This window comes from Amblyraja radiata, chromosome 12 (assembly GCF_010909765.2).
Source record: "Amblyraja radiata isolate CabotCenter1 chromosome 12, sAmbRad1.1.pri, whole genome shotgun sequence".
Lineage (NCBI taxonomy): Eukaryota > Metazoa > Chordata > Chondrichthyes > Rajiformes > Rajidae > Amblyraja > Amblyraja radiata.
This window is the reverse complement of record NC_045967.1, coordinates 8,329,581-8,352,932: the sequence shown is the minus strand read 5'-3', so window position 1 is coordinate 8,352,932 and position 23,352 is coordinate 8,329,581. Positions and strand designations below refer to the sequence as shown.

Below are 23,352 nucleotides of genomic sequence, written 5' to 3'. Positions count from 1 at the left end.
CTCCGCTATCCTTATCATTATTGCTTTCTCCCTCCTTCCCCTCCCTTCCCCATCTCTCCACCTCTACCTTTCTTCTTCCCGCCCCCCCCCCCCCAAAAACCCCACATCAGTCTGAAGAAGGGTCTCGACCCGAAACGTCGCCTATTCCTTCGCTCCATAGTCGCTGCCTCATCCGCTGAGTTTCTCCAGCATTTTTGTCCACCTCCGCTATCCTTCAGAGCTCTATCTGACTCTCTCTCTAGAAAGCATCCAGAGAATTGGCCTCCACTGCCTTCTGAGGCAGAGAATTCCACAGATTCACAACTCTCTGGATGAAAAGGTTTTTCCTCATCTTCGTTCTAAATGGCTTACCCCTTATTCTTAAATTGTGGACCCTGGTTCTGAACTTCCCCAACATCGGGAACATGTTTCCTGCCTCTAGCATGTCAAATACCTTAATAATCTTATACGTTTCAATTAGATTCCCTCTCATCCTAAATTCCAGTGTATGCAAACCCAGTCGCTCCATTTTATCAAGATATCATCCCGGGAATTAACCTCGTGAACCTACGCTGCACTCACTCAATCGAAAGAATGTCCTTTCTCAAATTTGGAGACCAAAACTGCACACAATACTCCAGGTGTGGTCTCACTAAAGCTCTGTGCAACTGTAGAAGGACCTCTTTGCTCCAATACTCAACTCCTCTTGTTATGAAGGCCAACAGGCCATTCGCTTTCTTCACTGCCTGCTGTACCTGCATGCTTACTTTCAGTGACTGCTGAATAAGGACCCCCAGATCTCGTTGTACTTCCCCTTTTCCCAACGTGACGCCATTTAGATAGTAATCTGCCTTCCTATTCCTGCCACCAAAGTGGATAACCTCACATTTATCCACATTAAACTGCATCTGCCCACTCCCCCAACCTGTCCAAGTCACCCTGCATTCTCATAGCATCCTCCTCACAGTTCACATTGCACCCAGCTTTGTGTCATCTGCAAATTTGCTAATGTTACTCTTAATCCCTTCATCTAAATCATTAATGTATATTGTAAATAGCTGCGGTCCCAGCACCGAGCCTTGCGGTACCCCACTAGTCACTTCCTGCCATTCCGAAAGGGACCCGTTCGTCCCTACTCTTTGTTTCCTGTCTACCAACCAATGTTCTATCCATGTCAGTACCCTACCCCCAATACCATGTGCTCAAATTTTGTTCACTAATCTCCTATGTGGGACCTTATCAAAGGCTTTCTGAAAGTCCAGGTACACTACATCCACTGGCTCTCCCTTGTCCATTTCCTAGTTACATCCTCAAAAAATTCCAGAAGATGTCAAGCATGATTTCCCCTTCGTAAATCCATGCTGACTCGGACCGATCCTGTTATTGCTATCCAAATGTGCCGCTATTTCATCTTTTCTGATTGACTCCAGCATCTTCCCCATCACCGATGTCAGGCTAATTGGTCTATATTTCCCTGTTTTCTCTCTCCCTCCTTTCTTAAAAAGTGGGATAACATTAGCTACCCTCCAATCCACAGGAACTGATCCTGAATCTATAGAACATTGGAAAGTGATCACCAATGCATCCACGATTTCTAGAACCACTTCCTTAAGTACCCTGGGATACAGTCCCAGGGGATTTATCAGCCTTCATTCCCATCAGTGTATCCAACACCATTTCCTGCCTAATGTGAATTTCCTTCAGTTCCTCTGTCACCCTAGGTCCTCTGGACATTAGTACATCTGGGAGATTGTTTGTGTCTTTGTTAGTGAAGACAGATCCAAAGTACCAAACTCCTCTGCCATTTCCATGTTCCCCATAATAAATTATTATTGTCAGGCAGCATCTCTGGAGAAAGGGAATAGGTGACTTTTCACGTCGAGACCCTTCTTCAGATCCAAACCGAAACGTCACCTATTCCTTTACTCCAGAGATGCAGCCTGGCCCGCTGAGTTACTCCAGCTAGTTGCGTCTGTCATCGATTTAAACCAGCATCTGCAGCTCCTTCCTACACAGAGTCTTACAGCACGGAAACAGGCCCTTCAGCCCAACTCATCCATGCTAATAAATCCCCATCAAAGCTAATCCCATATTGCCCATGTTTGGCCCATATCCCTCTAAACCTTTCCATGTACCTGTCCAAGTATTTCTTAAATGCTGATATAGTACCTGCCTCAACTACCTCCTCTGAGCGAAAAACGTACTCCTAAAATTCCTATTAAATCTTGCCTCTCGCACCTGAAACATCTCTAGTTTATATTTCCGCCACTTTGGGTAAAAGACTCTGTGCATTCACCCTATCTCTTCCCCTCATGAGTTTATACACCTTGATAAAAGCAATCTGTGGTTCAATTATTGGATTAGTTATCCAGAGGATGACCAATGAGGAAATTAATTCAAATCGTACTGTGACACCCAGAGATTTTAACACACAAAGGATTATAGATACTAGTTGACAAAAAAAAGACACAATGTGCTCAGCGGGTCAGGCAGCATCTCTGGAGGACATGGATAGGTTATGTTTTGGATCTTTGGACTCACGTTTTCTTCCACAAGCAGTACTCTGTTCCTGCCTCCTCCCCATATAGAAACATAGAAACATAGAAAATAGGTGCAGGAGTAGGCCATTCGGCCCTTCGAGCCTGCACCACCATTCGATATGATCATGGCTGATCATCCAACTCAGTATCCTATCCGTGCCTTCTCTCCATTTAGCCACAAGGGCCACATCTAACTCCCTCTTAAATATAGCCAATGAACTGGCCTCAACTACCTTCTGTGGCAGAGAATTCCACAGATTCACCACTCTCTGTGTAAAAAATGATTTTCTCATCTTTGTCCGAAAAGACTTCCCTCTTATCCTTAAACTGTGACCCCTAGTTCTGGACTTCCCCGACATCGGGAATAATCTTCCTGCATCTAGCCTGTCCAACCCCGTAAGAATTTTGTAAGTTTCTATAAGATCCCCCCTCAATCTTCTAAATTCTAGCGTGTACAAGCCGAGTCTATCCAGTCTTTCTTCATATGAAATTCCTGCCATCCCAGGAATCAGTCTGGTGAACCTTCTCTGTACTCCCTCTATGGCAAGAATGTCTTTCCTCAGATTAGGAGACTAAAACTGTACGCAATACACCAGGTGTGGTCTCACCAAGGCCCTGTACAACACAGTAGAACCTCCCTGCTCTTATACTCAAATCCTTTTGCTATGAATGCTAACATACCATTTGCTTTCTTCACTGCCTGCTGCACCTGCATGCCTACTTTCAATGACTGGTGAACCATGACACCCAGGTCTCATTGCATCTCCCCTTTTCCTAATCGGCCACCATTCAGATAATCGCTTGACTCCGCTATCCTTATTATTGTTGCTTTCGCCCTTCTTCCCCTCCCTTTCCCAGCTCTTCCACAGCTTACTGTCTCCGCCTCTTCCTTTCTTCTTCCCGCCCCCCCCCCCCCAAAACCCCACATTAGTCTGAAGAAGGGTCTTGACCCGAAACGTCGCCTATTCCTTCGCTCCATAGATGCTGCCTCACCCACGGAGTTTCTCCAGCATTTTTGTCTACCTCCGCTATCCTTAAGAGCTCTATCTAAATCTCTCTCTAGAAAGCATCCAGAGAATTGGCCTCCACTGCCTTCTGAGGCAGAGAATTCCACAGATTCACAACTCTCTGGGTGAAAAGGTTTTTCCTCATCGCCGTTCTAAATGGCCTACCCCTTATTCTTAAATTGTGGACCCTGGTTCTGAACTCCACCACCATCGGGAACATGTTTCCTGCCTCTAGCATGTCAAATCCCTTAATAATCTTATACGTTTCAATAAGATTCCCTCTCATCCTTCTAAATTCCAGTGTATACAAACTCAGTCGCTTTGTTTTTTCACGATATGACAGTCCCGCCATCCCGGGAATTAACCTCGTGAACCTACGCTGCACTCACTCAATAGAAAGAATGTCCTTTCACAAATTTGGAGACCAAAACTGCACACAATACTCCAGGTGTGGTTTCACTAGGGCCCTGTCCAACTGTAGAAAGACCTCTTTGCTCCAATACTCAACTCAACTTGTTATGGTTTGACTCAAGTTTTCTTTAGAGTCTGAAGAAGGATCCCAAATCAAAACATTGGCGATTCATGTTCTCCAGAGATGCTGCCTGACATGCTGAGTTACTCCAGCACTTTTGGTCGTTAATTTCAATTTTGCTTCAGTTAATCTTGGAATTCTTATAATGGTGACCATGAAACTAGTAGATTTTCCTAAACCTCTTCAGATTCGCCAAACCTTTTTGGGGAAATCGGAAAGATTTGTGACATTATTACTGTATCGGCAATGTGCAGGTACTTTTCAGGCCTCTCTATACTGGCTTCTCAAGATATTTAATTAAAGAGCGAAATGCATATGCTAAAAATAAGCAAACTCAAGAATCGGCGCTTCCAAGTTATATTTGCTCAAATCCACTTACTCTGACGACTTATTACTCTTATGCCCCTGTCCCACTTAGGAAACCTGAACGGAAACCTCTGGAGACTTTGTGCCCCACCCAAGGTTTCCGTGCGGTTCCCGGAGGTCTTTGTCAGTCTCCCTACCTGCTTCCACTACCCGCAACCTCCGGCAACCATCTGCAAACCTCCGGGAACCGCACGGAAACCTTGGGTGGGGCGCAAAGTCTCCAGAGGTTTCCGTTCAGGTTTCCTAAGTGGGACAGGGGCTTAACTTACTTTACCTTGCATGCCTTTCTTACCTGCACTTTGATCCTGAATTCCTGCACTTTGATTCTTTTCAATAGAAAATAATAATTAAGATAGACATGGAAATAGACAAGGTGAGGCAATGAGTTTGCAACCATTGGTCGCTGGAGATGGCACGGTGAGGACATCCTCACCTACTGAGCCTGTGCTCCAGGTTAGGTCCATGTGGAGTTAGCTGCATTCATGAAGGGTGTAAGACTCTGGATCGCAGCTTCGTTGGCGGAGAATTGCAGACAGGGAATAGTCAAAGACCCCACACTGACCTTTAGGCATGGACTCTGACTAAAATGTATGTTATTGGGAAAAGGGAAGGAGAAGGCAGCATTTAGCCTTGGAACAACACAAGATAAACCAGCCTGTTAACTCCTGCTGCCTAGACTGTTATTAGCCAAAAATAGACACTTAGGTTGATGAACTGTAAGACTACTGATGAACAGGAAGAAAACAGATGGAAAGTAAATAAAACTGCCAAAAATATTCAGGAACTGGTATGAGCTTATAAATTATTTTCTTTTCATCCTCATATCTGTTGCGCCCAACAGATCCTTTTTTAAGTTCAGTTTAGAGGTACAGGTGGAAACAGGCCTTTCGGCCCACCGATTCCTGCCGACCAGCAAACAAGACAGCATACTAGCACTCTCCTACACACACTAGGGACAACTTACATTTATACCAAGCCAATTAACCTACAAACCTTGTAGAGGAACCTTCAAATCTGGCCGCCCCTGCCATACCCATTCTACTGCCAGCTTATGTGCCATCATCTTAGGTAGGACCCCTCATGTGCCAATGCTACGACTAAGGTGTGCTGACAACACAAGCAAATTGGAGGAACAGTACTTCATATTTCGCTTGAGCAGCTTACAACCCAGTGGTATTATCTTGATTTCTCTAACTTCAAGTAACCCCTGCATTCCTTCTCTCTCCATCCCTCCCCCACCCACATTATACCAGCTTCAAAGTCATCTCGTTGAGTCTCATTGTCTGTAACCCGTTTTCACCCAGCCCACAGCTAACAATGGCCTGTTCCCTTTGTCATTGTTACTTTTTTTGCATATCTTTCATTCATTTGTTCTATATCTCTCATCACCATCTATATCACTTGTTTCCCTTTCCCCTGACAGTCTGAAGAAGGGTCTCGACCCAAAACGTCACCTATTCCTTTTCTCCAGAGATGCTGTCTGTCCCACTGAGTTGCTCCAATGTGTCTATCTGCTGAAAGAAAGTAGCACTGACCATAAGGAAAGAGTAGCCTATCCAGAGACTACGCCAGCCGTTGGGGCACTGCGGGATGGTTATGTCTTGACTGTGTACAGCAATGGCCTGGGAGGGCACCTCACACACAGAGCAGCGGCTGATGTAGCGTCGGATCTGCCAGTTAGAGACGGGCATCATGGGGATGGGCGCCGAGGTGGAAAGCCAGTAGGACTTGTCGTTCCTGTTGGCGTAGTGGCAGACCTCATCAATGTTGCAGTACAGGAAAGGCATCGTGGAGAAGCGAGGCAGACACGATCCAGCCATTCCTGTAGGAAAGCAGAGACAGGAGCTTTTACAAACATTCACACTCTATGTGAAACATCCAGACCGATACTACACAGTGCCTGTTACTATGCTACATCCACCTTCATTCTTAAGTATAAACCTGATTCCTCGCCACTCATGACTAACTTTTAAAATGCCTTCTTTCTCCTGACAAATCTACACCATCTGCTCCACTTAAGACAGCATGGGGTAGAGATGCCACTCGACAAGTTCTCCATGGCCAATCTCATCCTGGGCAAGTTGGCAGCCTCCTGGAAGCAGAATATAGACTTTAAGATTTTGCCTTCCACCACAGTGAGGAGGTGTTTGGTGAACTCACTGTGGTGGATGTTAAATTTGTGTTGATGTGTGTTTTTGCCATTTTTTAAATTATATGTATGACTGCAGGGAAACAAAATTTCGTTCAGACCGAAAGGTCTGAATGACAATAAAACGAACCTAATCTAATCTAATCTAATATACTTTCTAGCCTCCACTATTGGTGCACATACATTATTTTACTTTACGTGAAGAGCCCGCTCAGCACGCATGCGCGGCATTACGTTCAGCAGTGCAACAGCGGCGCATCGGGAGTCAGGCGCTCCCGCTACGGGGTGAAAGAACGGACCGTCAGGTATGCTCTGAGGTTGGGGGTTTCTTTCACAGGGAGCCTTCTGCTTTCAGGCAGAGAAGAAAGGCTCTAAGAACAAACCTGTCCCCCGCTCGACTCCACGGAGGAGCGTTCCATCTGGGGGGGGGGGCAGCAACAAGGCGGTAGGACCGCTTACCCGGCACTCCGCTATTCCCCGACACCGCGCTGGAAGTAAAGCCACGGAAGAGGCGTCCGGCTGGTGGCTTCCGACTTCTCGGATGGGGACGTCTCTCCACCCGCACGGGGGGAAAGACAACCGCCTGAAAAGACCTGTTCCCCGCTCGACTCCACGGAGGAGCGTTCCATCTGGGGGGGGCAGCAACAAGGCGGTAGGAACGCTTACCGGGCGCTCCGCTATTCCCCAACACCGCGCCGAGCCCAGCCCGCTAGCGCCTGAGCAGTGGGCTGGAAGTAAAGCCACGGAAGAGGCGTCCGGCCGGTGGCTTCCGACTTGTCAGATGGGGACGTCTCTCCACCCGCCCGGGGGAGAGACAGCCGCCTGAGCCGCATGGAGCGGCTCCTGGAGCAGGAGCTCCAGCGAGACGCGCTTCGTGAGGGGCGCTCTCGCAGGGGGAGTTCAGGCACTCCCTCCACAGTGCCTTCTGCACTGTCCATTGCTTCCTCCTTACCTGAGGGTAGCTTTGGTGACCAGGACTGGGCTGGTCAAGAAGAGGGGACGATGGCTGAAGATCTCGGGAGTATGCAAGGGGTGCAGGAACAGGAAGAGCTGCTAGGTGTGGTGGACCGCTATGTGGCAACCCCACGTGCAGGAGGCCGTTAAAGGCCAAACCAGCGGCCAGCATTAACCACCTCTCCAACAGGCCCCTACAGGAGAGGTGGTCAATAAGGCCTTAGAAAACTGCAGCGGATCCTCAGGCTCCTGACGTCAGCCATCACATCGTTTGCTCGTTCCGTGGACAAATACGGAGATGACCACAACCTTCGTAAACAAATCATAAAACCTGCCATAAAATCCTAAATTTGCGGGGTTGTGCATACCCCAGCCACTGAGCCAGACCCACTGCTCTTTGGCAAACCTCACAAAGCATATGAAGGATATGGAAGAGGCTTTAAAAAACTTTCGGTCTCATGAGGGCAGGCCCCGAGACGAGCAAACCAAAAACAATAATTCCTAAGCAGCAGCACCCCATCGCGTCCATCAGTCGACGTCTACCTTATGGGACTGGTGTAAAGCTCGGGGTCCGCATTCTATCCCCGGAAGTCTTCTTTAGACCAGGGCCCATAGCGGATCCCATGGAAAATGCACCACCCCCCAACATCACCGCCACGTCAAACGACGTGCAAGACTCGTTGGACCGGCAGGAAACAGAACAATACCCATAACCATGGAGGTAGGTGGGTCTGGTTCCTACCAGCATATAGAAAATAGGGGCTTAATACTAACAGGGGGGAGATTACACCTGTTTTAAGAAGCACGGGAGTCTATCACTCCTTCCTTTCAAAAACCCTGGAGCGTATCGTTGCGTCGCAACTTCATTCCCACCTCCTTGCGTATAACCTACTTGAACCCCTCCAATCTGGCTTTCGCCCCCTCCATAGCACAGAAACTGCTCTCCTCAAAGTCCTCAACGACCTCCTCACCTCTGCTGACACTGGTTCCCTCAACATCCTCATCCTCCTCGACCTGAGCGCAGCCTTCGATACAGTGAACCATAACATCCTGCTCACCAGACTCAAGGACATCGGCATTGAAGGCTCTGCACTCAGCTGGCTCCGTTCCTACCTTTCCAACAGATCCCACTTCATCTCTCTCCACAACCACACCTCTGCTACAGCCGCAGTCACTCAAGGCGTTCCCCAAGGCTCCGTACTCGGCCCCCTCCTCTTCATCATCTACATCCTCCCCCTTGGTCAGATACTCCGCCACTTCAATCTGGACTTCCACTGTTACGCTGATGACACCCAGATTTACCTTGGCACCAAATCCCCCCACAACCCCCCCCTCTCCCATATCAACTCCTGTTTGTCAGCTATAAAAACCTGGATGCAACATAATTTCCTCAAACTCAACAGCGATAAGACAGAATTCCTCCTCATAGGCTCCAAAGCCACACTCAGCAAAATCAATAACCCCACTCTCACCATCGACGGCACCACTGTCTCCCCATCTCCCCAGGCCCGCAACCTTGGCGTGATCTTTGATTCCACCCTCTCCCTTGAGCCTCACATCCGCCATGTCATTAAAACCTCCTTCTTTCATCTCCGCAACATCGCCAAACTCAGACCCTCTCTCACTCCGCCTGCTGCTGAAAGACTCATCCATGCCTTCATCTCCTCCCGACTGGACTATTGCAACTCACTTCTCCTTGGCATCAGCTCCACCTACATCAACCGACTCCAACTGGTCCAGAACGCAGCCGCCCGACTCATCACCCACACCAAATCCTGGCATCACATCACTCCAGTCCTCAAAAAACTTCACTGGCTTCCCATCTCCCACCGGATCACCTACAAAATCCTGGTCCTCACCTACAAAGCCCTCCACCATCTGGCCCCCACATATCTCATTGACCTCCTCTCCCCCTACCAACCCTCACGGTCCCTCAGATCCACATCAGCCGGTCTCCTCTCCATCCACAAGTCCAACCTCCGCAGTTTTGGGGACAGAGCCTTCTCCAGGGCAGCTCCCAGGCTCTGGAACTCCCTCCCCCAACTGATCCGCAATTCCGTGTCCCTCCCCATCTTCCAGTCCCGCCTCAAGACCCATCTCTTCACCTCTGCCTATCCTTAGCCCCACGTCCCCGTCCCTTTTCATCTGTGCATTAATTGCCTCATGCTGTGTTTTGTATTGAATTCTGTCTTTACTTTGTGTACTAGTCATGTCTCTACTATTTATTTCATTCCCCTTACATGTTTTTCCTATACATGCTCAATTTTTGTAAGGTGTCCTTGAGACTCTTGAAAGGCGCCCATAAATAAAATGTATTATTATTATTATTATCACGAGTGATCAGTATATACTCAATGGCATTAGTGGATATAAAATACAATTCATACTAGAAAAATTGCCACCAGTTCAACATTCACCCCAGAGGGTATTTTCCCTCTCCGTTAGAGAAACGAGAGGGACAAGCTGAACTGGTGAGACTAATTACAAAGGGTATCATGGGAAAACATGAACCCTTGGAATTCGTATCAAATATATTCACTAAACCCAAAAAATATGGTGTATGTCGCATCATCATTGGCTTAACTTCACTAAATATGTTTGTTAAGTATATACATTTCAAAATGGAAACGGTTGTTACTGCCAAATAACTAATTTCCAAAGGATACTTCATGGCAAGCATTGATCTTAAAGATGTTTACTATTTAGTATCATTCACAAGGATCATCGCAGATACCTGAAATTTACCTGGATGGGGCAGCTATGACAGTTTAACGCGTTACCCAATGGGTTCACATCAGCCATAGATTATTCACCAAGATACCAAAACCAGCTCTGACAATATTCAGAAGACAAAAACATATTGTCATGGCATATCTTGATGATATCTTAAATAATAGGCAAGACCATGGAATTGACTATGTTAGCTGTATCAGCTACCAAACAGTTATTCGAAACCCTGGGATTGTCTTACATCCAGATAAATCTAAGTTGAAGCCATCCACAATCATGGACTACTTGGGCTTCACAATTAATTCATTCTACGTGACTGTAACATTGCCAAGAGACAAAACAGTTGAATTGGCACAATCATGCAACAATTTAATGATTCGGACCTTTCCACTGTCAAAACGTACAAAGAGCAAAGGTACAGGCACCAAAACGACACACAGGTCATTATGATCGTGTCATAAAGTTACCCACTGAAGCAATATCAGAACTACAGTGGTGGGCAAAACACGTTTGGCATAGTTTCAGCCCTATTATCATCACTAACCCTACGTTAGTTATCCAAACAGATGCCAGTGCTCAAGGCTGGGGAGCAACTAACTCTATATCCAGCACAAGTAGTAGATGGACTAACCCAGAGTCATCGTTACCACTTACACTGGGCATTAATTATCTAGAGATGTTGGGTGACTTTTATGGTTTAAAAGCATATGCACAAATATGCATCACTTGCATGTACGGTTACAAATAGATAATACTACGGTAGTGGCCTACATTAACCATATAGGCGGCATAAAATCGGTATCATGCGACAAGTTGGTCAACACAATTTGGCAATGGTGTGTCGAAAGACATATTTGGCTATCAGCAACTTATCTGCTAGGTAAGCTAAATACAGTGGCAGACACCAGGTCACGTAAATTTAATGACAACATCGAATGGATGTTAAACCCCAAAAAATTTGCAAAAATTATCAAGCAATATGGCACGCCAGATATCGATTTATTTGCATCAAGGCTAAATCACCAGGTACCTATGTATGTCGCTTGGGAACCAGACCCTGAGGCAGCAGCGGTAGATGCGTTCGTGCTGGATTAGGGAAATTCTTCTTCTATGCATTTCCTCCCTTCTGCCTCATCAGTTGGGGACTACGCACAATACAAATGGACTCTGCTTCAGGTATTTTGATAGTACCCGACTGGCCTACGCAGCCATGGTTCCCAATACTCCATGACATGGTTGTTGAAACTCCGATGGTATTCCCCAGTGACCCAGAGTTATTAACACCCAGTGTCGGGCACAAGCCACCCGTGCCATGAACAAATCAAACTCCTGGGTGGCAGATTCTGCACAAACCACTTCTGGGACTGGGATTATCAGAACAAACCATCGACACCATGTCAGCATCCCTCCGAACATCCACTAAAAACAGCACTTGTCCAGCATCAAAAAATGGGAGACGTACTGCTTGGATACAGGGACCACCTACTCAACCGCTACAGTTACCAACGTACTGGAATTCCTGGCGAACCCTCACCACGATGAAGGACTCAGCTACAGAGCCATCAACACAGCTAGAAGTGCCCTGCCTGTCTATTTAAAACCAGCTCCAGGACAACAGGCCATGGGGTCCCACCCGCTGGTGGTCAAACTAATGAAGGGTATTTACAACTCTAACCCCCTAGACCAAGGTACACCCATATATGGGATGTCAGTGTGGTCCTGACATACCTCAGGGGATAGCCACCAGCCAGATCCCTCAACCTGGAACAATCTATGCTCAAAACACTCATGTTGATGGCACTTGTATCTGCACAGGGGGTCCAGTCACTACACCTATTGCGACTGGACAGCATGCTCACAGCTCCAGACCAGATCTCTGTCGTTATCCAGGGACTGATCAAACAGAGCAGATCAGGAACACCTAATCCAGTCGTGGAATTCCGGGCTTACCCGCCAGAACCACGGTTATGTGCCATGACCCACCTACTATCCTACATAGACACAACCAAAATATTCGAGGGAGATGAAAAGCCTTGTGGGTCAGTCATAAAAAACCTTATGGTCGGGTGACGAGCCAAACCATTTCGAGATGGCTCAAGCAGGTGCTAAAAGCTGCTGGGATAAACACTAACATGTACAAATTTTATTCCACCAGGGCAGCATCCACGTCGACGGCTAAAAGAATGGACGTGCCTATAGACCACATCCTGGCTACAGCAGGATGGTCGGGGGAAAGACCGTTCAGAAATTTTATAATAAGCCGTTGGCAAAACCTGTTTTATTTGCAGAAAAGATTTTACAGACTGCAAATATTTAATTTAAACCCAGGGGAGCAATTTAATTTCTTTGTTGTTATTGTTAAAAAATACCATTGTGTTTTTCTACAAACAGATTCATTGGTTGATTACGATAACACACTTCCTCCCTCAAGGACTACGGCAGTGCGTGAAGTAATACCTGTTACACAGTTTGAAATCACAGAGCTTTGAAGTCTTCACGTAGTCACTCACGTGACTCCGAAGTAAAATAGTAAGATTAAACGAGAACTTACCAGTTTGAAGTTTGATCTGTATTTTATGAGGAGTTACGATGAGGGTATTACGTGCCCTCCGCTCCCACCCTCATTAATATGGGTCAATGATAAACTGATGTCTCCTTGTCTTTACTATGTTTACTTCAATAACTGTGTCCATCTGTGATTCCACACCGCTGCTTTGAAGTATGCCGCGCATGCGTGCTGAGCGGGCTCTTCACGTAATCCCTCATAAAATACAGATCAAACTTCAAACTGGTAAGTTCTCATTTAATCTTACTATTTTATGGGTCAGGAGCAGAAACACTCAGTTAACCATAAAAAGATCTGAAGAAGGGTTCTAACCCGAAACGTCACATTTCCACATCCTCCAAGGATGCTGTCTGATCTGCTGAGTTATGCCCCTGTCCCACTTAGGAAACCTGAACGGAAACCTCTGGAGACTTTGCGCCCCACCCAAGGTTTCCGTGCGGTTCCCGGAGGTTTTTGTCAGTCTCCCTACCTGCTTCCACTACCTGCAACCTCCGGCAACCACCTGCAACCTCTGGGAACCGCACGGAAACCTTGGGTGAGGCGGAAAGTCTCCAGAGGTTTCTGTTCAGGTTTCCTAAGTGGGACAGGGGCATAACTCCAGCACTTTGTTTCTTTTCTCAGTTAACCTAATCCTGGGTGTACAGAGGCTGACTGTGGCACCCAAATGGTGGGCAAGCTGAGAGTAACTAACTTACAGGGTGGACCCTGGTTCCTCCTCATCTGGCAGTGCCAAATGTCCAGACACTGACAGGCATCTTTTCTTCTTTCCTTTTGGAGAGGGATCTGGTAATATGACTCACTTTAAAATCAGTTAAAATGAGTGACATTTTACAATGACTACATTTTTGGAGACTGCATTGATGCATCTTTGCAACGTGTTGTCAGGAGGAATTGTTCCAACTGACCTACAGATGAGGGTACAACCTACTCACTCTGTATAGATGTTGACAATGTTCATGATAAGAGCTACATCATCTCAGTGTCTGACTAAAGCGTTTAGTTCAGTTTAGTTTAGAGATACAGCGCAAAACAGGCCCTTCGGCCTACCCAGTCTGCAATGACCAGCGATCCCCGCACATTAACATTACCCCACACACACTAGGGACAATTTACATTTATACCAAGCCAATTAACCTACAAACCTGTACATCTTTGGAGTGTGGGAGGAAACTGAAGATCTCGGAGAAAACCCAGGCAAAAGTCTCACACGTTATGCCACAATGTCGAATGGCGCCACCTCAGGACTCTTGGTATTATTCTGGAGTGGGGCAGTGGTGTCTGTGTACTTACCCAGATCCTGGTTGTGTGCCTTTTCTTGCCCTTCCACGTACAGCAAGCTGTAGCCTTCCCACAGTCTGGTCATCCCCAATGGACAGGTTGGCACAGTCTCCGACTGGCTGTGCTTCACCAGTGTGTAGCCCACACTGACGCTGCGGCCCGAGTGCCCAGGCCGCCCTTCCAAACCTGGATTCCCCGGATAACCTGCAAAGGAGATGATTATTGAGGAAACAACGTCCTGTTTGCAAATGCCAATGTACTGCAGACCAAAAGTGTTCTTAATATTTTCTTTGCCGGTTTCACCAAGAGGGTACTTGGTAGTTGCCATTTTCTTTAAGCTATTAGGAGCTCTGTTTGAACAATCTGGGTTCAAATGCACACTGAAGGTAATTGGCACCATGCAACCTTGCACTGACCCCAAACTTAGAATATTAGAATAAAGGGGAGGCCATTGAAGACTGAGGTGAGAAAAAACTTTTTCACCAGAGAGTTGTGCATTTATGGAATTCCCTGCCACAGAGGGCAGTGGAGGCCAAGTCACTGGATGGATTTAAGAGAGATAGAGCTCTAGGGGCTAGTGGAATCAAGGGATATGGGGAGAAGGCAGGCACGGGTTATTGATAGGGGACGATCAGCCATGATCACAATGAATGGCGATGCTGGCTCGAAGGGCTGAATGGCCTCCTCCTGCACCTATTTTCTATGTTTCTATGAACTGTGCCTCGATGATAATATTCTGAGTCAAATCCAAAGGGTTTAGTTTAGTTTCTTTTTTTTCTTTTTAATTTGTTTATTTTGTTAGAAGTTAATACAGTACAAAACAGTACAGTGGAACCTAATTTTAGGTGCCAACTATGTCATACCGTAATCCATTCTATGTACAACCTCTAGTTTTATGTTATGAGAAAGAAGTAGGCAAGACAAGAAAAAGAAAACAATAGAAAGGGGAAAAAGTGGAAAAATAGATGGTAGAGAGTAGAAAAACGTGAAGTGTGTATATAAAAAAGAAAAAAAAAAGAAAAAAGAAAAAGTGGAAAGTAGAAATAGAAGAGAAGGCCCCTTAAAAGAGAATTTTTCAAATCTGTATTCGGAGATGTAGATCTATCCACGTCATGAACTGAAATCAGCAATCCTTATGGTACCGCTGCATCACATGATTCCAAAAAGTCGATGAAAGGAGACCAACTCCTTAAGAATTGGTCATATTTATCTATTAGTCGGAGTCTCATTTCTTCAAGGCGTGCTATGTCCATCATATTCCTAATCCACATTTGGTATGGTTGTATTTTTCCAAAATTTAAGTATCAATTTCTTTCCAATTATTAACCCATAATTAAAAAAAACATTTTGGTCTTTATTTAAATTGGTATCTTCTCCTATTATTCCAAATATAATCCATTCCATTTTGGGTTCTATTCTTGACTTGAAAAGCTTTGTAAATATATCAAATATATCACTCCAAAATGTATTCAACTTTGTACATCCTACAAATGAATGTGTTATATTAGCGTTTTGAAACAAATATTTATCGCATCTGGGAGAGACGTTTGGATAAAATTTATTCAACCTCGTTTTTGAATAATATAGTCTATGTAATAATTTGAATTGAATTAAATGATGTCTTGCATTAATAGAACAGTTATGTGTATTCATCAAATACTTTTCCCATCTATCCTTCGAGATCTTTATCATTAGCTCATGTTCCCAATCTTCCCTTAGTGCTTCTGTTGAGGGTGATTCTCTATTTAATATATTATTATAAAAGTATGATATTAATTTTTGTGAATCAGCCTTAATATTCATTGCTTCTTCTAAAGGGTCTAAAAATATAGTTTGAAATCTATGTGTATATTTCTTCATAAAGTCACATACCTGTATATATTTAAAATATTGATTATCCTTCAATTTAAATTTAAATTTTAATTGTTGAAATGATAACAGTTTACCCAATTCATACATATCCCCTACTTTCCTAATCCCCAGTCTATCCCATTGTTGATATGTGTTGTCGATGAGAGAAGGTTTGAATGCGGGGTTGTTCAATAGTGGGGTTAGTACTGATAAATTATTTAATTTCAAGGATACTTTTATTTGTTTCCAAATTCTTATTATATTGTGAATAATTGGGTTCTTCTTATATATTATACTATTCAATTTTATCGGTGAGAGCAAGATCGTTCCTATATCGTGCGGATAGCACTCCTCTTTCTCCATTCTTATCCACTCCAACTGCTGAGTGGAACTATCCAGCCAGTACATTATGTTCTTAATATGCACTGCCCAGTAGTAATACATAAAGTTAGGTAATGATAAACCCCCAACTTCTTTAGATTTGCACAAATGCTTTCGTTGAATTCTGTGTGCTCTGTAATCCCATATAAAATTAGTGATAGTGGAATCTAGTTTAAAAAAAAAATATTTTGGAATATATATTGGGATCGCTTGAAACAAATATATTAATTGTGGTAAGAAAGTCATTTTTATAGCGTTAATTCTACCTATCAATGAGAGCGGAAGCGTTTTCCAAAATTTAATCATATCATTCAGTTTATTTAATAGTGGTATAAAATTGGCACTAAATAATGATTTGTGTCTTCTCGTAATTTGAATACCCAGATACTTGAATTTTTCTGTTGCAATTTTGAAGGGGAATTTTAGTAAGTATCTCGAATCCTGTGGTTTTAAAGACATAATTTCGTTTAGTTTAGTTTCGAGAAACAACACGGAAACAGGCCCTTCAGCTCACCGAGTCCGCACCGACCAGCAATCTCCGCACACTACCACTATCCTACACACACTGGGGACAATTCACAATTATACCAAGCCATGTAAAGTGACAGTCCCTGCGTAGACAAATTTCTGGGCCAATCGTTTTTTATGACCATGAATGGAGTTTAATTCATGAGGACAGTACGATTTTTGAAGGACTACTGCAGGAACGATTTTCCCCACCTTGTATTTGTGGCAAGGTTCTCAAACAGATCTGGCTTAAAGGATCTCAAGATATAACAAGGCTCCGTGTTTTGAAGGCAAAGGCCTAGAAACCCTGCAATCATTATCCTGCATCCTTAAAACTATAAACTTGAACTGTTGGTTCAAATAACTGAGTCAAAATCAGTAGTGCTGTGATTTTAAGTGGAGTGTTTTTTTAATGGTGGTTTTTGTTGTGGTCTGTTCAGTCCTCTTACCTTCTGCTCCGGGCAATCCAGGATAGCCCTTTGAACCTGGATCTCCCACAAAACCTGGTCGGCCGGGCAAACCATTTGGTCCCACCCTGCCTGGTTTCCCTGGATGACCTTTGGGGCCTGGATTACAAAGAAAGAAAGCATGAGAAACAACTTGCACAACTCCAATGGTGCTTCCATTACCATTTCTCAAGGGGAGTCAGTATCATGAGCATCAAACTACCATCTCAAAGTACCTTCAAAGTTTCTTCTTCGACTTCCGTTGAGTGTGACTGACACAAGCATCAAAGATAAACCCGGGCGACTATTTGCGCGCTGGCTACAGAAGCAGATCTACAATCACACATTACAATCGCTCCGCACTCTTAGATCTCTATTTCTACAACAACATTTCTCACTTCAACCATGATCTTCTTAAACTGCGGTTTGTTTCCACCAGGCCTAGAGGTTCTGAGCGGTAGGGAGAGGTTGAGTAGGCTGGGACTCTATTCCTTGGAGCGCAGGAGGATGAGGGGTATAAAATCATGAGAGGAATAGATCGGGTAGATGCACCGAGTCTCTTGCCCAGAGTAGGTGAATTGAGGACCAGAGGTTTAAGGTGAAGGGGAAAAGATTTAATAGGAATCTGACGGATAACGTTTTCACTCAAAGGTGGTGGGGGGTATGGAACAAGCTGCTGGAGGAGGTGGTTGAGGCAGGGACTATCCCAACATTTCAGGAACAGACAGGTACATGGATAGGACAGGTTTGGAGGGATATGGGCCCAACGCGGGCATGTGGGTCTAATCTAGTTGGCCGAAGGGCCTATTTCCTCACTGTACCAGTCTATGACTGTAAACTCCTCTCAGATCTGTACATACTTTGAAATGTTATTCCCTTATCATATACAGTATCTATGCACTGTAAATGGCTCGATTGTAATCAATGTATTGTCTTTCCACTGACTGGATAGCACGCAACAAAAGCCTTTCACTGTACCTCGGTACACATGACAATAAACTAAACTGAACGGAAGCCAATCTTAACTCTTCAATATTTTTATTTTGGTTTGTTCAGTAACTTTTTAATGTACCAATGGCTGATGATATGCAAAGTTTTCATGCAAGGAAGGAATAAAACTAGCATGATACATCTATAAATTATGTTTAGTTTTTAATATCTACATTCTACCAAAGAGCTCATAATGTTACGAGCAATAACAATGCCAGGCCAGCTGTTCAGTTAAATGGTTTACTTAATAGTTCAATTATATTGTTTGTCTCAGCCGCATACAAATCTTGGCTTGCCTTTGGTAACATAATTAATGTAAAGACAATAATCATTTGTCAAGAAACATCCAACTCCCCTGTAGTTTGCCATTAGCAGAAGTGATCCTGGACAGATGAACTGAAGCACACATTGGTGAAATGGCACCTTAATATCACAAATTGCTTGAGGAAAAGCATTTAGACATCCATAACAGATGCCAAACAAATGATGTCTTCAGACGTTCCGTGAAAGGGAAATGCCTTAGTTTAGCAACTGAGGGGGGGGGGTTGCAACCTTAACGTGGTCCGCCCTGTTTCGACGAATGCAATCAACCTGGCATGCACAATCAAGTAAGATCCAATAGAACAAGTTGTCCTACAACTTTAGGGTGTGGGGTGTGCACGCCATACGCACGAAGAAGAGGAACCAACTGAGGAAGCACAATGTGCACATTGTAAACTCCCTGTATGACATGGCACAGTTGACAGCTCTGTAGGTGTTACTGCTCACTGCATTCCCACAGCAATGGTCACTCTAAACCAGTTTTACGCTGGATTTCACAGCAGTGAAACTCTGAAAAATTGCTGCCCGCTAAATCTAGAAATTACCCCAAATCTAATCCCATTTAATTCAACATGATGGAAAACAATGGCTGCTTAATAAACTTGACATCTACTCTGGCGATGTGTATGCAGGAAAGACTAATATTTAACCACTCAACTTCCTCAGTTTTCTCCTATTTCTACAATTTGAAAGAATTCCCTGCCACAGAGGGCAGTGGAGGACAAGTCACTGGATGGATTTAAGAGAGAGTTAGATAGAGCTCTAGGGGCTAGTGCAATCAAGGGATATGGGGAGAAGGCAGGCATGGGTTATTGATTGGGGACAATCAGCCATGATCATAATGAATGGCGGTGCTGGCTCGAAGGGCCGAATGGCCTCCTCCTGCACCTATTTTCTATGTGTCTATGTTTCTATGTTTAAGATGGGAGGAGATGGGTTGGGGGTTGCAATCATCCAATTGCAACTTTCAATCTCTTCTTTGACTCTAGTGGTTGAGCTAACGAGCTTACAAGCCTCTGTCCCTTGGTCCACTCTAACTGGTGTTCCTGGCTGGTCTATGAGTAACCGTGAGATGGGTTGTGGAAGCGAGGCAAGGCTTAGGTCCTGCATAACAAGTTTAGGGAATGAAGCAAAAGGTTAAAAAGCAAGAGCTCTGGGGTCATAATCTTGGGATGAATCCCTGTGTCACTTGTAAATCAGGGAAGAGATAAGGGTAGACAGGTGTATGCATGGTTTAAGAACTGGTGCAGGTGGGAGGGTATTAGATGCTCGAATGATTGGGATAGTGCGACTTGTGCAAGAGGACAGGTTTCATCTACGCAGGTGGGTTTTAAACTGGTTCGGCAGGGAGGTGTGAAGTGTGGTAGAAGTTCGGAGGAAAATCAAGGAAAGGGAAAGGAGGAAAATCAAGAGGATAAGTCAAACACATCCAGTGGGCAGAGCAGACAGCGGCAGGTTACGGAGCATGTGAGGTCTGGCAGGCTCAACTATTTAGTTCAATACATGGAACCTTACAGGTCAATCAGAAGAACTTAAATCATGGATCAGATTAGATTAGATACATTTTGTTATATACACCAGGTTGCAATGGGATCTCTTGTTCAGATGAAGCTCATAGACTAAACAGTATACAAACAGAAATTATAAATTTGACTATAAATAAAATGAAGAATGCAAAACAGCAGAAAGGTGTAAGATTGTCGTGCAAAATCTGCGTAGTGCAAAGTATTAATGATGCTTGACCTTATAGAGTAATAGAGTGATACAGCATTGAAACGGGCCCATCGGCCCAACTTGCCCACACCGGCCAACATCTCCCAGCTCCACTAGTCCCACCAGCCCACGTTTGGTCCATATTCCTCCAAACCTGTTCTATCCATGCACTTGTCTAACTGTTTCTTAAATGTTGGGATAGTCCCAACCTCAACTACCTCCTCTGGCAGCTTGTTCTATACACCCACCACCCTTTGTGTAAAAGAGTTAGCCCTCAGATTCCTATTAAATCTTTTCCCCTTCACCTTAAACCTACGTCCTCTGGTCCTTGATTCCCCTGCTCTGGGCAAGAGACTCTGTGCATCATATCCCGATCTATTCCTCCCATTATTTTATACACCTTTATAAGATCACCCCTCAAGGAATAGAGTCCCAGCCTTCTCAACCTCTCCCTATAGCTTACACCCTCTGGTCCTGGCAACATCCTCGTTAACAGGATTAGTGTAGATCTGTAAAATGGTTACCTTGGCCAAGGTGGGTCTAAGGGCCAGTTTCTGTGCTCTGTGGCTCTATCACTCTAATCTTAACTACACTTGGCCAAATGTGAAATGAAGTTAACATTATTATTTGTCACATAGGCTGACTGACACGTACCTGAATCTCCTCGATAACCAGGGCCACCATTTTCTCCTGGAGGTCCAGATTGTCCATCAATTCCTGTTGGACCATCATCACCTCGCCTCAGTTGGCGCTCTCCAAGATTTACTGGTGGGCCTGGTGTGCCCACTGTTCCTGGGAAGCCTATATGGACCATAGAAATTAACAAGTAAGGAAAGAGAATAACTTGATTTATACATGTGAAAATTTTAAAAGAGAATGAATGAATGAATGAATGTTTATTGGCCAAGTATTCACATACAAGAAATTTGCCTTGGTGCTCCGCCCGCAAGTGACAACATGACATACAGCGACACATTAAGCATTAATAATAAAAACATTATTGATTAACATTATCGAGTGAATGAATGAATACGTTTATTGTCATTGCACAATACTGTGCAACAAAATTCCATTGCATCTCCTCCGGTTAAAAAATACAAACACGACAACCATTGACACAGTGGAGTAGAAGGGTTTCGGCCCGAAACGTCGCCTATTTCCTTCGCTCCATAGATGCTGCTGCACCCGCTGAGTTCCTCCAGCAATTTTGTGTACCAACCATTGACACATATGTACACTTATTAGTAAAAATAATAAATAAGTATTTAAAAAGAATTTTAAAAGAATGTTGCATTTCTTGTAATTACATTTTGCTTCCCCAGTATTCTCTGTTGGAATTAAGCTCTTTTATGGCACATGGGTAGAAACTATTTTTTAGTCTACCGGTGCGAGCCTTCAGAGACCTGAATCGCCTCCCAGAGGGTAGCAGAGTGAAAAGGTGGTTGGCAGGGTGGGATGTGTCTTCTCATACCATACTAAAGCAGGAAAAAGTAGAATCACTTCCCTCTCTTGTGTAGGAAATATCTGCAGATGATGCTTTAAATCGAAGGTAGACACAAAATGCTGGAGTAACTCAGCGGGACAGGCAGCATCTTTGGAGAGAAGGAATGGATGACGTTTCGGGTTGAGACCCTATTTTAGACTCAAGAAAGGTCTCGACCTGAAACGTCACCCATTCCTTCTCTCCAGAGATGCTGCCTGTCCCGTTGAGTTACTCCAGCATTTTGTGTCTATCCACTTGGCTGTCTTGTTCAGTAAGATCACGATCAACCACGGACAGCACACATTCTCGCTGTCCGAGCACGACGTGAGGAGGGCTCTGACACGGGTGAACACGAGAAAAGCTGCAGGCCCCGATGGCATCTCGGGGCGAGTACTCAAGTCCTGTGCTACGCAGCTAGCTCCAGTGCTCACTACATTATTCAACCTACCCCTGGACAAGTCCGTGGTCCCTGCCTGCTTAAAAAAATCCATCATTGTACCGGTACCAAAAAATGCCTCCCCAGCCTGTCTGAATGACTACCGTCCGGTGGCCCTTACCTCGGTAGTCATGAAATGCTTTGAGAGGCTGGTGAAGAAACACATCTGCGCCTTCCTCCCTCGGAACATGGACCCGTTGCAGTTCGCATACCGTCCGAACAGATCCACGGACGATGCGGTCTACCAGGTCTTGCACACCGCTCTCTCCCATCTGGACAGCCAGAAGGGGGGCTACGTGAGGATGCTGTTCATAGACTACAGTTCAGCCTTCAACACGATAGTCCCCACCAGACTGGCCGGGAAGCTACTGGAATTGGGGCTCAACACCTCCCTGCGTGCCTGGGTCCTGGACTTTCTCACCGCCAGGCCCCAGGTAGTCAAGATGGGAGGGAATACATCGAAGTCCCTCACCCTGAGCACAGGATCGCCCCAGGGTTGCGTCCTCAGCCCCCTATTGTACTCCCTGTACACACATGACTGTGTGGCTAGGTTCAGCTCCAACTCAATAATTAAGTTTGCTGATGACACTGTGGTGGTGGGCCTGATCTCAGACAACGACGAGTAGGCCTACCGGGAGGAGGTGGCTGGTCTAGCACTCTGGTGCCAGGATAACAGCCTCCTCTTGAACATCAAAAAAACGAAGGAGCTGATCATGGACTTTAGGAGGGCACATCATCCGAGGACGTACACTCCATTGAGGATAAATGGGGATCCTGTGGATAGGGTGAACTGTTTTAAATATCTGTGAGTCCACATCTCCGAGGATATGACATGGGCATCACACGCCTCAGCACTCGTGAGTAAGGCAAGGCAGCGCCTTTACCACCTCAGGCAATTGAGGAAATTCAGAGTGTCTCCGAGGATCCTCCAGTGCTCCTACGCAGCGGCGGTGGAAAGCATCTTGTCCGGGAACATTACCATCTGGTTTGGGAATTGCTCTGCCAAGGACAAGAAGGCTCTGCAGAGAGTAGTGCGTTCGGCCGAACGCACTATGGGAACTTCACTTGCCCCCCTGCAGGAACTATACATCAGGAGGTGCATCCAGAGCCAACAATATCACGA

At 45.1% G+C, this 23,352-nt stretch overlaps 1 protein-coding gene across 7 annotated transcripts in view; it reads right to left on the bottom strand.

The window, feature by feature from the left end:
* col4a6 (collagen type IV alpha 6 chain) overlaps positions 1-23,352 on the bottom strand; it is a 394,735-nt gene that overhangs the window by 4,246 nt on the left and 367,137 nt on the right. For all 7 annotated transcript variants that reach the window (XM_033030165.1, XM_033030164.1, XM_033030169.1 and 4 more), the window contains 4 exons: positions 20,965-21,111; positions 17,290-17,406; positions 14,114-14,305; positions 5,960-6,246 (listed from right to left, as the gene is read on the bottom strand). In XM_033030165.1, the coding sequence (XP_032886056.1) occupies positions 5,960-6,246; positions 14,114-14,305; positions 17,290-17,406; positions 20,965-21,111 (743 nt within the window). The remainder of the gene's footprint in view (positions 1-5,959; positions 6,247-14,113; positions 14,306-17,289; positions 17,407-20,964; positions 21,112-23,352) is intronic.